Below are 13,077 nucleotides of genomic sequence, written 5' to 3'. Positions count from 1 at the left end.
ACGCCCTCCCACCAGATGTCAAAGAGAAGAACTACCAAACTTTTAAAAGACATCTGAAGGCAGCCCTGTTTACGGAAGCTTCTAATGTTTAACAGACCACTGTATTTTAATACTTTGTTGGAAGCCGCCCAGAGTGGCTGGGTAAACCCAGCCAGATGGGAGGGGTATAAATAATAAATTATTATTATTATTAACCTCACCTTGCGGCTGTCCATGAACCCAAGCCGATAGCCATGCTCAAACTGTATGTCTTTCTCCTTGTTCTTCTCTTCCTCCTCGCGGTTCGAGTAGAACTCCAGCCGCGTGGCCACAGGCAGGTTGTCAGCGATGCTGCAAAGATAAGCCCTCGAGTCAGAACTACTTGCCCACTGCTGCCACCCTATGCCTCCTTGACTCGCCATAAGTAAGGAGGACTCCCACTGAGTTGCTCTGTCTCATGCTCAGAGGACAGAGACTCACAGGTGGACATAGTATTCCTCCTGGATCCGTTCGGCGATCAGCTTGCTCGCTTCCTTGGTCAGGGTTACAGGCTTGCTGGGGGATTCGCACAAGACCTCGCACTTCTTCTCAACGTTCATGAAGACCTGGAATGGCGTGTTGACGATCCGGTCCCCTCTAAGGACCTCACCTGCAAATGAAAGGCAGGCAGGGAGAATGAGAATGAGAGAGCTCACAGCAGTGAGTGGCAGAACAAACCCCCAGCCTTCAAACTTTGGCATCTCCTGCTGTTAACATCTCAAGCTGACAGCTGGAACAGACTCTACTGGGCAAGATTAGGAGCCAGGAGCCTGTGGCCTTCCAAATGTTTTTGGATTTCGATGACTCCCATCAGCCACAGTCACCTTGGTTAATGGTCAGGGATGATGGGAGTTGCCCTTCAGCAACTTCAGGAAAGACACAGGTTCCCCATCGCTCTTCCAGATGGGCCAATGGTCTGATTCAGGACAAGGCAGCTTTATAGGTTAAATCATCCAAACACACCAGTGGTTCCCAAAGGGGACGGGACCACCCCTGCGGGGGGATTACCTGGCGGAGGGGGGGGCACTAAGAGGAAGGGGGTAGGAGGGGGGTGCTGGAAGTGTAAATAGCAATCATATTTTGAAAAGCTGGTATCACCGAATCCAGTTCACTGCTGTTGTTGAATTAACTCAGCTAAGTAATTTCAACTAGATTTGGAATAAATGTGCAATTAATTGTTACTGTTTTGAATTTTAAGAGTGTTATTATCTTCCTTAGCGGGTCATGCAAACGGCCATTCTGAATAATGCTTTTCCTAGGATAGAGGGCACTGGAATCACTTTATGGAACTAAGGGGCGGTGGCCCAAAACAGTTTGGGAACTACTGGAATATACCATCCGTGTTATTGGGAGGACAATGCGCTTACTTTATTCTTCTTTACCAGGCAATCTGGGTGGAACTGGCACCTCATCCCTCCCTTTAGAAACTACAGCGGTACCTCGCAAGACAAATGCCTCACAAGACAAAAAACTCGCTAGGCGAAAGGTTTTTTTGTTTTTTGAGCTGCTTCGCAAGACGATTTTCCCTATGGGCTTGCTTCGCAAGACGGAAACGTCTTGCAAGTTTGTTTCCTTTTTCTTAACACCGTTAATACAGTTGCGACTTGACTTCGAGGAGCAACTCATAGAACGCGGTGTGGTAGCCTTTTTTGAGGTTTTTAAAGACTTTGGTGATTTTTGAAGCTTCCCCAAAACTTTCCCAACACCGTGCTTCGCAAGACGAAAAAAATCGCAAGATGACAAAACTCGCGGAACAAATTAATTTCGTCTTGCGAGGCACCACTGTACCAGTTTCCCTAGAGAGATCCACACAAGGAGAGTGAAAGAGCATCAGCCCAAATGAATAACTGATTGCCCATTGCATTCTAGACTACAGGCAATAGTAAAGCAAGGGGAGACTGCAATATGCTGGAGCCAGGGCCTTGGGGAAAGGCCTGGAATGGGTGCCCCCACTTCATGTACACAGTGCACGGATCCTGCAGTCAACCACAGACACCAAAGTACGCAAAGGAAAGTGGAGGACTCTGTGCCCTTACCTAGGTTTTCAGCTTTATATGTGACTGTCTGAGGGTGGCAGAAAGGCAAGGAGTAATATTCATAAGGTAGCTGTGTTCGTGAACTGGTGAGCTTCACAGCCTGGAAAAACAAGGGGATTATCAGATTCATTGTCCCAGCTCTACCGAGAGAGAAGGAAGTTCCCTAGTTTCCACCTTTACAGCTGGACCAATGCCCCTCTACCCCTTCCACGGAGATAAATTATGTAACACAGAGGAAACATACAAGACAGGATATGGTCATCGAGACACCAGGGCTTGGCCGCATAAAAATGTTTTTATGCTCTGCAGGACTTGCCAAACCTTGCTGGTATCGGTGTGGAAGCTTACATGGCAAGATAAAGCTTTAGTAAAAAAAACAAAAACAACGAGGCCACGGAAGGTTTGAGCCTATGTCTGACCCACCCCCAAGAGGCTGCAAACAACCCCAGAACCATGTATTAATGGTCTTGGAGAACGTAACTTCCTGTAGTACTTGATCCTGCCCACACCCCTCAAAAATGCTGAAGCACAGACAGAGGAAACCACTGTGGTTTTCAGCTTGTTATAGCTGCAAGGAAAACATTGCGGGAATGGAACCTACAATTCTTTAAAAGGTTTCACAGGGCATTCCGCATTTCTACAACACTTTAGAACAGACTTCAACATTTTCAGGTTTGGGATGCAGTTTTATTGCAACATGATTCCCAATTTTAATTTTTTTAAAGTAAATGTCCCTTTGCCCTTGCGCTCTCTCTTTTGCCAGGCGTATCTACACAGACCTACGCTTTAGAGGAAGGGAAATCAGCATGGTGGCCCTTTGGACGTTGTGGGACTCCCCATTAGCCCCACCCACCATGGCGAATGGTCAGGGATGATGGGAGTCGACTCTCCCCTGATCAGCTGTACCCTCACACCACACACAGGCTTGGGGGATCAGACCCTGCAGCACCACGAAGAGACTTTGAAGGCCCACATGCACCCGTGGGTGCCATGTTAGCAGTTCATGTTGTAGGGCGTGGGAGATATATTCCTCTCATTAATGTCCGAAAGCCACAGCTCAAGAAAATGTTCCTTGGGAATGCTGTCACTACTTTGCTCTCAGCTCCTCCAAGGCTCCCTCCAGGGTTCGCAAATGGCCCAACCGAACTGTCAAATATTGCCGGCTGATCATGTATTGTTTGATCGTGGTCATAGGTACCTTTTCTCCTTACAATTTCATTAGCGAACCCTTTCCTAAAGGCAGCTTGCTCGCTAGCCCTACGGCAGCTGGGGCCAACTTAGATGCACAGCAGACGCTTCTCCTGCTGGCTAGAGCTACAAGCATCTCCAAACTGGGAGGCAACCCTCACTCATTAGATGGCATCAAGCCAGTCTCACAGACACTCAGCCCAACGCGAGAGGAGGAGGATGTTATGAGACACACCACACTGGGCGACTTTGGGAGGAAGGCCAGGATATAAATGTAATAAAAATAAAATAATAAGTAATAATAAACCTATGCATTCCACTCTGAGCTCTTATGGGGGAAGGAAAGTACAAAATGTTTAACGTAATAAATCATCCTTTTTTAAAAGGGCATTATTACTGTTTCGCAAATATAGCTAACTAATGGTTTTCCAGGCTGGCATAAGTACCACTGTTAATTATTATTTCACACACACACACACACTTGGTGTGTGTACAGTCATACCTTGGGTTACAGCCGCTTCAGCTTGCGTTTTTTTCAGGTTGTGGACCGCCAAAAGCTGGAAGTACCGGAACGGGTTACTTCCGGGTTTCGGCGGTCACGCATGCGCAGAAGTGCTAAATCGTACTTTTGCGCATGCACAGAAGCGCCAAATCGCAACCCGTGCATGCGCAGACACGAGTTGCGAACGCTGCGGGTTGCGAATGTGCATCCCGCGCGGATCACGTTCGCAACCCGAGCGTCCACTGTATTCAAATGGTCAACCACATCACCAACCTACCTTTATTTCTACAGGATCCTTTTGGTGGAAGTTGATGGGTGCCACCCCCGGCACGTAGAAGCTGCTCACCCCATGGCACAAGAGCAGTAGCACCAATGGACACGTGAGCTTCTCCTGCAACGAGAAAGGAGATTTTGTCTCCATAGCCAAAGGCATTCAGGGAGATGCAAGCAATTCCCAACACTGGTTGGCTGTTTGTTTGCTTTTAAGTCTGAACACAAACCTGAGCCACAAAGCTGGCTCAGTAATTTTGGGCAAATCCGCAAGAACTGCAGAAGTCGCAGACAGAGGGGAAACCAAGAGTGATACCTAATCTATTTGCTGCCACTAAAACCCCGAAAGACTTGTTTCTTTAAAAGAAAGAGGGAATTCTAGCTGAGAAACAGAGACCAATCATGAGGCCTCACGCAGAAGGCAACACATCTAAGCCTGTCAGGTGTAGGCCAGGTCAGGAAGCTGAACCCTGTCTTACTGGAGACAGAAAACTTTCCATTCTCGAGGAAAGAGAAACCCTTAAGAAATGCAGGGTATCGAAGTCAGTGCGTAGCTCTCTCATCCACCACTACTCTCTCTGCCTTCTTTACAATAAGAATGCAACTCTCGAGTTTAGGGGGGCAGCAATCCAGTCCACCCATTCAAGACCCATTTCAACATCCTTTATACATTCATCCATCATTAAAATCACTAAAATTCTCTAGTTTACAAGACAAAAAGCAGGTAGTATTTAAAAGTACAGTAACTGAAAAAAGATCAGTAAAATTTAGAACAAAACATATTTTCAGCTTTTTTTAAAAAATGATATTTATTGAAAGTTTAAGATTACAGAAAAAAGTGAGGGAAAAAAGAGAGAAAAGAAATTAAACAATACAAGTCAATGCATATAAAAAAGAAAAAAAAAGAACAAAAGACAAAATACATCAAAACCAAAAACAAAAGCAAAAAATTAAAAACAGATCCAATATTTCCATATCTTTATCTTTCATTAACTTGTTTCATCGACCTCCTCACACCTCCCTTTTTTGTATTCTAGTTATTAATTATTTCAGCAAATCCTTTCCATCTTTCACTATTTTCTATCATTTAATTGTCTTAATTTATTTTAACCTTATCTTACCATAAAAAACCCTAAAACTTAAAACTTAAAACTTATTTGTACATAACTCCTTATAACATTTCTGCTAAAGCCATATAGTTTCATTCCAACATTTTTCTAACACTCATTAATTTTACAATATTTCTCTAAATAAATTTTTTAACTTTCTTCCAATCTTCATCTTAAAAAAAAAAAAATCATTTAAAAAAAACAAAAAACATATTTTCAGCTCAGCTGCAAAGCATACTCGAGGACCAAGAACGCAGTTAATTTAAGCCCTGGGTTTGTTTTAAAATGCCTAGGTAATAAAAAGATGCTGAAAAGACCATGCGGAGGGCACCAGGTGAGCCTCTCTGGGTAGGCTATTCCGTAAGTGGGGTGCTACCACTGAGAAGGCCTCCTCTCTAGGATCCACTTGCTGAACTTCCCCTGACAACAGCAAGTCCCGTATCTCATGTGTTGGGCAACCAGCTGAGGTTTGGGAGAAATGGCCTCGTGGGCCTAAGGAGGCCTTTAGGGTGGAGATTCCCCACTGCTGCCTTAAACCTCCTTCCCCAAGTATTTTCTCTCTCATACACACTTGCGGAATGACTATTACTTTTAACTGCGAGCTAAAGCAGAGAAAGTACCATGTGATTATGTGTCATTGGACTACAGCATTTCACACACACATACTTTCCAACATTTTGTTCACCCACTTGCAGGCTCAAATGGTACAGCAGGCTTCCTCAACCTCAGCCCTCCAGATGTTTTTGGCCTACAACTCCCATGATCCCTAGCTAGCAGGACCAGTGGTCAGGAATGATGGGGACTGTAGTCTCAAAACATCTGGAGGGCCAAGATTGAGGAAGCCTGTAGTACAGCAACAAATCCATCACATAGATCAACATCTCAAACTATAGACTTTAAAGCAAGGGAGACGAAACCAATGGCCACACTCCACTGTGGGCAGCTTTCAAGGGGCTATGAGACAGGGTGGGCTATGTACAGTTGGCTGGATTCCAGCCACACAAAAGTTAAAAGCTTCTGGGCGCACAAACATCTCACCTGCAACAGGTAAGAGGCATCATCACAGGTCCAACTAAAGGGTCTCATCCGAAGAAAGGGTTTGTGGCCTACAAGTCCACTAAGGCCTTTGTTTCCAACTCCTGCTTCTAAGTGACACACCACCAACCCATTCTTACAAAAGTCAATTTCTTCACAATTTCATCCAGGATGACTAGGAGAGGAGAGGACCCAGATGACTGATCTAGTAACTAATTCCTCTAATACAAAGAAGGCAAAGTTGACATGTACTGTATCCGTAAACAACATGACTCTCATCTTTAGACATTGCACTAGAAAACGGTCGCTCAGCTACCCTCACAGATCTGGACACAAGTGAGCCCAGATATTGGCCACCCCATCCAGATGGAACAATGGGGAAAACTGTGGAAACAAGACGTAAGATTCACTGCCTGTTATACAATAAGAGAAAATCTCATGAAGATGGTGTACAGGTGGTACATGACTCCCACTAAACTAGTTAAGATATATAAATTAAAATCTAACACTTGCTGGAGGTGCAATATGGTAGAAGGAACGATGTATCATGTATAGTGGGGATGTGAAAAAACTAAAAAATTCTGGAGTAGTATACATGTAGAATGGAAAAAGATGTTCAAAATATCATTTGGAAAAACAACCCAGAAGCGTTTCTATTAGGTATCTTATCAACAGATATCCCTAACGACAAGAAAAAGGTGTTTTTATATGCCACAGCTGCAGCCAGAATACTAATAGCTAAAAATTGGAAAGGGGACATAGTCCCATCAAAAGCAGATTGGCAAAATAAGGTATGTGAATTCGTAAAACTGGCCAGAATGACAGCAGCTATTGGATATCAATCAAATCAGAAATTTAGGAAAGAATGGGAATGTGTGGAAGAATATGTGACAAAACGTTGCTCTGAAACAAAACCATTGATATGCATTGATTACATTTCGTACAGCTAAAATATGGATAGATGTTGTATGGATAAAAATAAAAACAATATTCACAACACAATAGAAGCTGTAATGTGGTGGAGATAAGTTACAAGGATAAGAAAAAGGAATACACACACACACACACACACACACACACACACAGTATTGAAACAGTTATAATTTGAATGTATTGTAAAGAGTGTTAAAAATGTGTAACTGAATGAAAGCAAATAAAAAAGTAATTAAAGACATATTGACACATCAAGTGGTGCACTGTGCACACGCACACACAGTCTTGAAAAGCAGCAGAGGATAGACAGCAACTCCCGTCCAAAACTTTAGAAACCATAACCAAGCAGGAGTAGCAAAATACCCTTTTTACAAAACACACTGGCAGCCACTTCTATAAATCAACTACAACCGTAACTGAGAAGGGCAGCAGCTTAGTGGTAAAGCACTGGCCTTGCGTGCAGAAGATGCCTGGTTCAATTCTCAGCATCTTCAGGTAGGGCTGGGAATAGTTCCCTGCCTGAAACCCTGGGGAACCACTGCCAGTCCGTGTAGGCAATACTGAGCTAGATGAACCACCAGTCTGACTCCATTTCCTGTGTTCTTCTTATGTTCCTAACCAACCAGCCTATCTATTACCAGGGTCAGCAACCTTTCTAGGCCACACTTGGGTGGTTGAGCAAGTGTCAGAATTAAGGAGTTTTTCAGCAAGTGTGAGAAACAGCTGCATTTGAAGCAGAAGTAAGCTCTTGCCTAAGTCACATTCATTCAACAGAATGTGAGGCAAAGTCGCTCACTGATTGTGTCCAACGTAAATGCATGGCTCAAAACAAAAACAGGGTTCAAAAATTTTATATATATAAAAAATTGAAGACAAAGGGGAGGCAGGGGAACAGCAATGGAAGCAAGACAACAGAGGTGAGCCTTAAGTTGGTGCTGTAGAGCAGTCACTTGTTTTACGAATAACTCCCTAAAAGTCTCAACCATATACAGCATTTTTAAGCTATGTGCATTTTAAAAAATAAAATAAACCAGCCCTTCTCCAAAACCAGGACAGTTAAAAACTATGCAAACATCACAACTCAAGAAGCTAACGCAACTAGGTAAGAAAATTTGAGGGTGTGGTAGGGAAGGAAGAGACAAGACTCAGGTCTCAAAGTACAGTGGCACCTCAGGTTACATACGCTTCAGGTTACACACTCCGCTAACCCAGAAATAGTGCTTCAGGTTAAGAACTTTGCTTCAAGATAAGAACAGAAATCGAGTTCCGGCAGTGCGGCGGCAGCAGGAGGCCCCATTAGCTAAAGTGATGCTTCAGGTTAAGAATAGTTTCAGGTTAAGAACGGACCTCCAGAATGAATTAAGTACTTAACTGTACCACTGTACCGAGTTAGATAATTTCAGAGTTGGGAGAAGCCTCAAAGGGCATCTAGTCCAACTCCTGGCCCAGTACAAAAAATATTGCATCTACAGCCTCGCTGACTGATGCCCAGGCCTCTGTTTACATTTCCAGGAAGAGAGACCCACACCTACCCAAAGGTTCCACTGCCAAACAGTTTTTACTGTTTCATTTAACCTATATCTGCTTCCTCACAGTTTCCACATATTGTCCTGCTATCTGAAGCAAAGGCAATCCTAGGCATGTTTACTGAGATGCAAGTTCCAATGGGGCTTTCTAAACTCTTGCGAAAACTGATGCACAGAATCTCCCTTGGCAATTTCTCCTTGTGCTCACCTCCTCATAGCAAGTTCACAAAAGCTGGAGACCAGTAAGCATTGTGCGGAGAAGGTGGGCAGACGTAACTTAATGAAACTGGCAGGAGATTCAGGGCAGATAAGAGAGTGCCCTTTCACACTATGCATAGTTAATTTATAGCATCTGCTGTCACAAGGCGAGGAGATGATCACAAGATCCTGGCTGGGCTGGACTGGCTGCCAATTGTTTTCCAGGCCCAACTAAAAGTGTTGGTTTTGACCTATAAAGCCTTAAACGGCTCAGGACACCAATACCTCATGGACCGCCTCTCACAATATGAACCAACTTGGACCCTGAGCTCATCTAGTGAGCTCACCTCCTCACTAGGGAGGGAAATGTCGTCGCGCCATTCCTTGGTGTGTGGAGTGCCGCAGGGCGCAATTCTCTCCCCGATGCTTTTTAACATCTTTATGTGCCCCCTTGCCCAGATTGTCCGGAGCTTTGGGCTGGGCTGTCACCAATATGCTGATGACACTCAGCTCTATCTGCTGATGGATGGCCACACAGACTCGGCCCCGAACACACTGACCAGATGCTTGGAAGCTGTGGCTGGATGGTTTTGTGGGAGCCGATTGAAACTAAATCCTTTGAAGACAGAGGTCCTCTGGCTGGGTCGGGATAGTATGGGGATGAGGGACCAACTCCCTTCTCTTGCGGGGGCCCAATTAGTGCCATTGCCTTCCGTTAAAGAGTTTGGGTTTGACGCCTCCCTTTCCATGGAGGTGCAGGTTACAGCAACAGCCAAGGCGACATTTTTCCACCTTCGCCGCATCAAGCAGTTGGTCCCTTACCTTTCCTGCCCTGACCTGGCCACAGTGATCCATGCGACGGTCATCTCCAGGCTTGACTACTGTAATTCGCTCTATGCGGGGCTGCCCTTGAAGCTGACCCAGAAACTCCAGAGGGTGCAGAATGCTGCAGCGAGGCTCCTCACGGGGTCTCTGCCATGGGAGCATATTCACCCAGTGCTTTTCAAACTGCACTGGCTCCCGGTAGAGTACAGGGTCAGATTTAAGGTGCTGCTTTTGATGTTTAAAGCCCTTCATGGCCTAGGACCCTCGTACCTACGGGACCGCCTCTCCTGGTATGCCCCACGGAGAGCCTCAAGGTCCATAAATAGCAACACCCTAGTGGTCCTAAGCCCTAAGGAAGTTAGATTGATTTCAACCAGAGCCAGGGCCTTTTCAACTCTGGCTCCGGCCTGGTGGAACGCTCTGCCTCATGAGACCAGGGCCCTGCGGGATCCGATTTCTTTCCGCAGGGCCTGTAAGACAGAGTTGTTCCGCCTGGCCTTTGGCTTGGAGCCAATTTGATTCCCTCCCTCTCTTTCTTTTTTCCTTTCCTTCTCCTCCTGCGATGAGGCTAAATTTTAATATTTTAATATTTCAATATGTTAATGTTGTATTTTAATTTTGTTTTTAAGTTGTAATCATTCAACTTGTTTTTATTATTGCTTGTAAGCCACTCTGAGCCCGGCCTTGGCTGGGGAGGGTGGGGTATAAATAAAAATTATTGTTATTATTATTATTATCTTCTGAGGCACTTTGGCTGATTAACCATTCTATGGCCTTTTAAATGTGTTTGTGAGAGTGGGCTTGTCACTTTTGTTTGCTTTTGCTTTATTATGTATTTTGTGTTTTCATTTTTTATTTTTATGTTGTGAATCGCCTGGTGATCTTCAGACGAAGCGCAGTATAGAAATTCAATAAATAACAAAAATAATAATGAATAATTTGGATGGCTTCAAAAGTGAATTAGGCATGTTCATGGAAATGGATAGATGGATCAACCAACCAGGAAACTTCATGTTCCAAGCAAATATATCACTGAGCTGCTGTCTTTCCCAAAGTATATGGCCAGCCTATGCCGTGAAAAGGGTGCTGGAGCAGATGGACTTCTGGAATAGGAATAATAGGAATAAGGCCTCCCCTCCTCCTTCCCAGAGAGATAATCCTCTGTAGAAAGGGGATGAGATAAGAACTCTCTATACCTTCTCACATCATCACTGAGTATCAGCCTCCTTGCAGAAACAACATGTTCTGCAAGTTAAGAGTACAGAAGAGAAGCATCAGCACTAGAAAAACTGTGACACAAAACTGTTTGCCTTTAGACAAACCTTGAGATCATCCTTGAGATCATCAAGTGACCACAAGGTGCCCTGCCCAACAAAATTCCACTGCCGTGACTGAGCCCGTTAAGCTGCTCCAGCCTGTGTGATTCTTATCAAGTTTATGGCAGAGCTTTGGTGTGCAGTGCACCGAAACTCAGTGCTTCTGGTTGTTAGCATACAGAAAAGGAAGTGATGCTACTCTCTGCCTCCAGGCGTGTTGCAAGAAAGTTCTGAATGCAAACACAAGGTTGACAAAGGACACAAACTTTGTCTCAGGCTGTGCAAGGAGTCCCTGCAACATGGGATCCAGAACACAATCTCGATTCAGAGCAAATTCACCAGTAATTTTCCTCGAGACAGGAACACAATCTCAGGTCGGTCACTCACGCCCAACAACTTCCTGAAAGCTGGACCACAGCTGTCTAAACACAGCAGGAGTCCTTGAAAATGGCAACCTCTTTAGAGGCACTACAGCAGGGGTCAGCAAACTTTTTCAGCAAGGGGCCGGTCCACTGTCCCTCAGACCTTGCGGGGGGCCAGACTATATTTTGAAAAAAATAATAATGAATGAATTCCTATACCCCACAACTCAAGGATGAATTTAAATAAAAGGGCACATTCTACTCATGTAAAAACACACTCATTCCCAGACAGTCCGCGGGCCAGATTTAGCAGGCGATCGGGCCGGATCCGGCCCCCGGGCCTTAGTTTGCCTTCCCATGGACAACAGCATCATTCCTGGCCCAATCTGGCTGTGTAAAACAAGAGCTCTATGGGGAATGTGAGATTTGAGACTGGAATCCAGTTGCACACAGAACACAGTGAACCAGCAAGGCATGTTATGAAATATAGCTATCAAGGATGGGAAAAATAATGTCCCATCAGTAGCTTATATCTGGTTCCGGTTGCAGTTTCCACCTTTTCGGCTATTTTGAGTCTGTTAGTGCCACCAGCACTGATTGATATACCGCTTTTCAGGCAGACCTCACAAAACAGGTGGCAAAGCATTCCTACCCATCGTTTTTGAAACAGTTGCAACAGAATATCATTTCGAATTACTACGCCTTTTTTGTGCATTGCTTGGACGAATTCATTGCCATTGGCTTCATTTATGTGCTACCCCGTTTGACGTTACAGAGATCGCAATGTCTTGCTGGTTTTTCAGTTCACCAAGACCATCTAACGCAGTTCAGTAAAGACGCAGGATCGCGATGCGGAAGCAACAAAAAGCGGACGCGCCGTTGTCGCCTGTCGCAGAACCGCGGGGCCGGGAGGGACCCCGAGGGTCATCCAGCCCACCCCCTGCAAGGAAGGGACGCAAACACCGAGGCGAGCCCTCAGGGCTTGCTGCTCGTCGGGTGGCCCAAAGCGAGAGCAGCAACAGCCGGGGACGCCTCTGCCGGGCTCCCTCCCGGGGAGACCTCCGGAGGGAGCGCCCGGCGCTGTAGGCGGCAGAGAGGGACGCCTTGGCCGGCTACTTCGGGGGTTGGGTGAGGGGCTTCTCTGGGGTGCGGGTGTCACCTCAGGAGGGTCCCGTCAGGCGCGCAAACGAGGCCCCCTCATCCCCCCCACGCCCCCTCCCCACCGCCCCCCCCCCTCCGGAAAGGGCCGGGGAGGGGTCTGGGCCCGCGATGCGAAGCGACCCCCGCCCCGGAAAGGGGCCCTCGGAGCCCCCGGCGGCCGCGAGACAGCGCGAGGGGAAGGAGGCTCCCCGGCCTCCCCACTCACCAGCACCCCAGACGCCGCCATCTTGGATCCACGTGTCGGCGGCGACGTCAGCGGAAGCGGCTCGCGGTTGGCCGAGGCGGCTCGTCGCCATGGAGACGGAAGCAGGCCGTCGCCGCTGAGGGGAAAGGGCCTTCCGCTTCTGCCCGGCGGAGTCGCTCTCTCCCGCTCGCAAAGGCAGGAAGCCTCCGCGAAAGGAGCGTCAGCTCGCGAGAACAGTTTAGCCGTGGGGTTTTTTTTAGTTGCTGAGAGGGGAGGAAATAAGCGGCCCTCCTTTCCGCGTCTCCATTTTGGGTATTGGCAGAATGGCTACTTACCCTCTCCTCGCCATCTTTACTAGGGGCAAGGGAGCGGGGAATAAGTGAGGCAGCCATCTTTTTCGTGGGTAAGATGCGG

The 13,077-nt window shown here is 46.3% G+C and overlaps 1 protein-coding gene across 2 annotated transcripts in view; it reads right to left on the bottom strand.

Moving 5' to 3' along the window:
- TM9SF4 (transmembrane 9 superfamily member 4) overlaps nt 1–12,833 on the bottom strand; it is a 36,714-nt gene extending 23,881 nt beyond the window's left edge. Inside the window, exons 1-5 of one of the 2 annotated variants that reach the window (XM_028735598.2) lie at nt 12,685–12,833; nt 4,022–4,135; nt 2,055–2,154; nt 460–628; nt 201–330 (exon numbers count right to left, since the gene is read on the bottom strand). In XM_028735598.2, coding sequence (XP_028591431.2) covers nt 201–330; nt 460–628; nt 2,055–2,154; nt 4,022–4,135; nt 12,685–12,705 — 534 coding nt within the window. In that variant the 5' untranslated portion in view covers nt 12,706–12,833. Of the gene's footprint in view, nt 1–200; nt 331–459; nt 629–2,054; nt 2,155–4,021; nt 4,136–6,161; nt 6,225–12,684 lie in introns of those variants that run through there. The other variant, XM_028735597.2, reaches the window with a different exon arrangement.
- Between the last annotated feature and the right edge of the window lie 244 nt (nt 12,834–13,077).

Source organism: Podarcis muralis, chromosome 5 (assembly GCF_964188315.1).
Source record: "Podarcis muralis chromosome 5, rPodMur119.hap1.1, whole genome shotgun sequence".
Lineage (NCBI taxonomy): Eukaryota > Metazoa > Chordata > Lepidosauria > Squamata > Lacertidae > Podarcis > Podarcis muralis.
The sequence above is the reverse complement of the archived record's forward strand: the minus strand, read 5'-3'. Positions and strand labels throughout refer to the sequence as shown.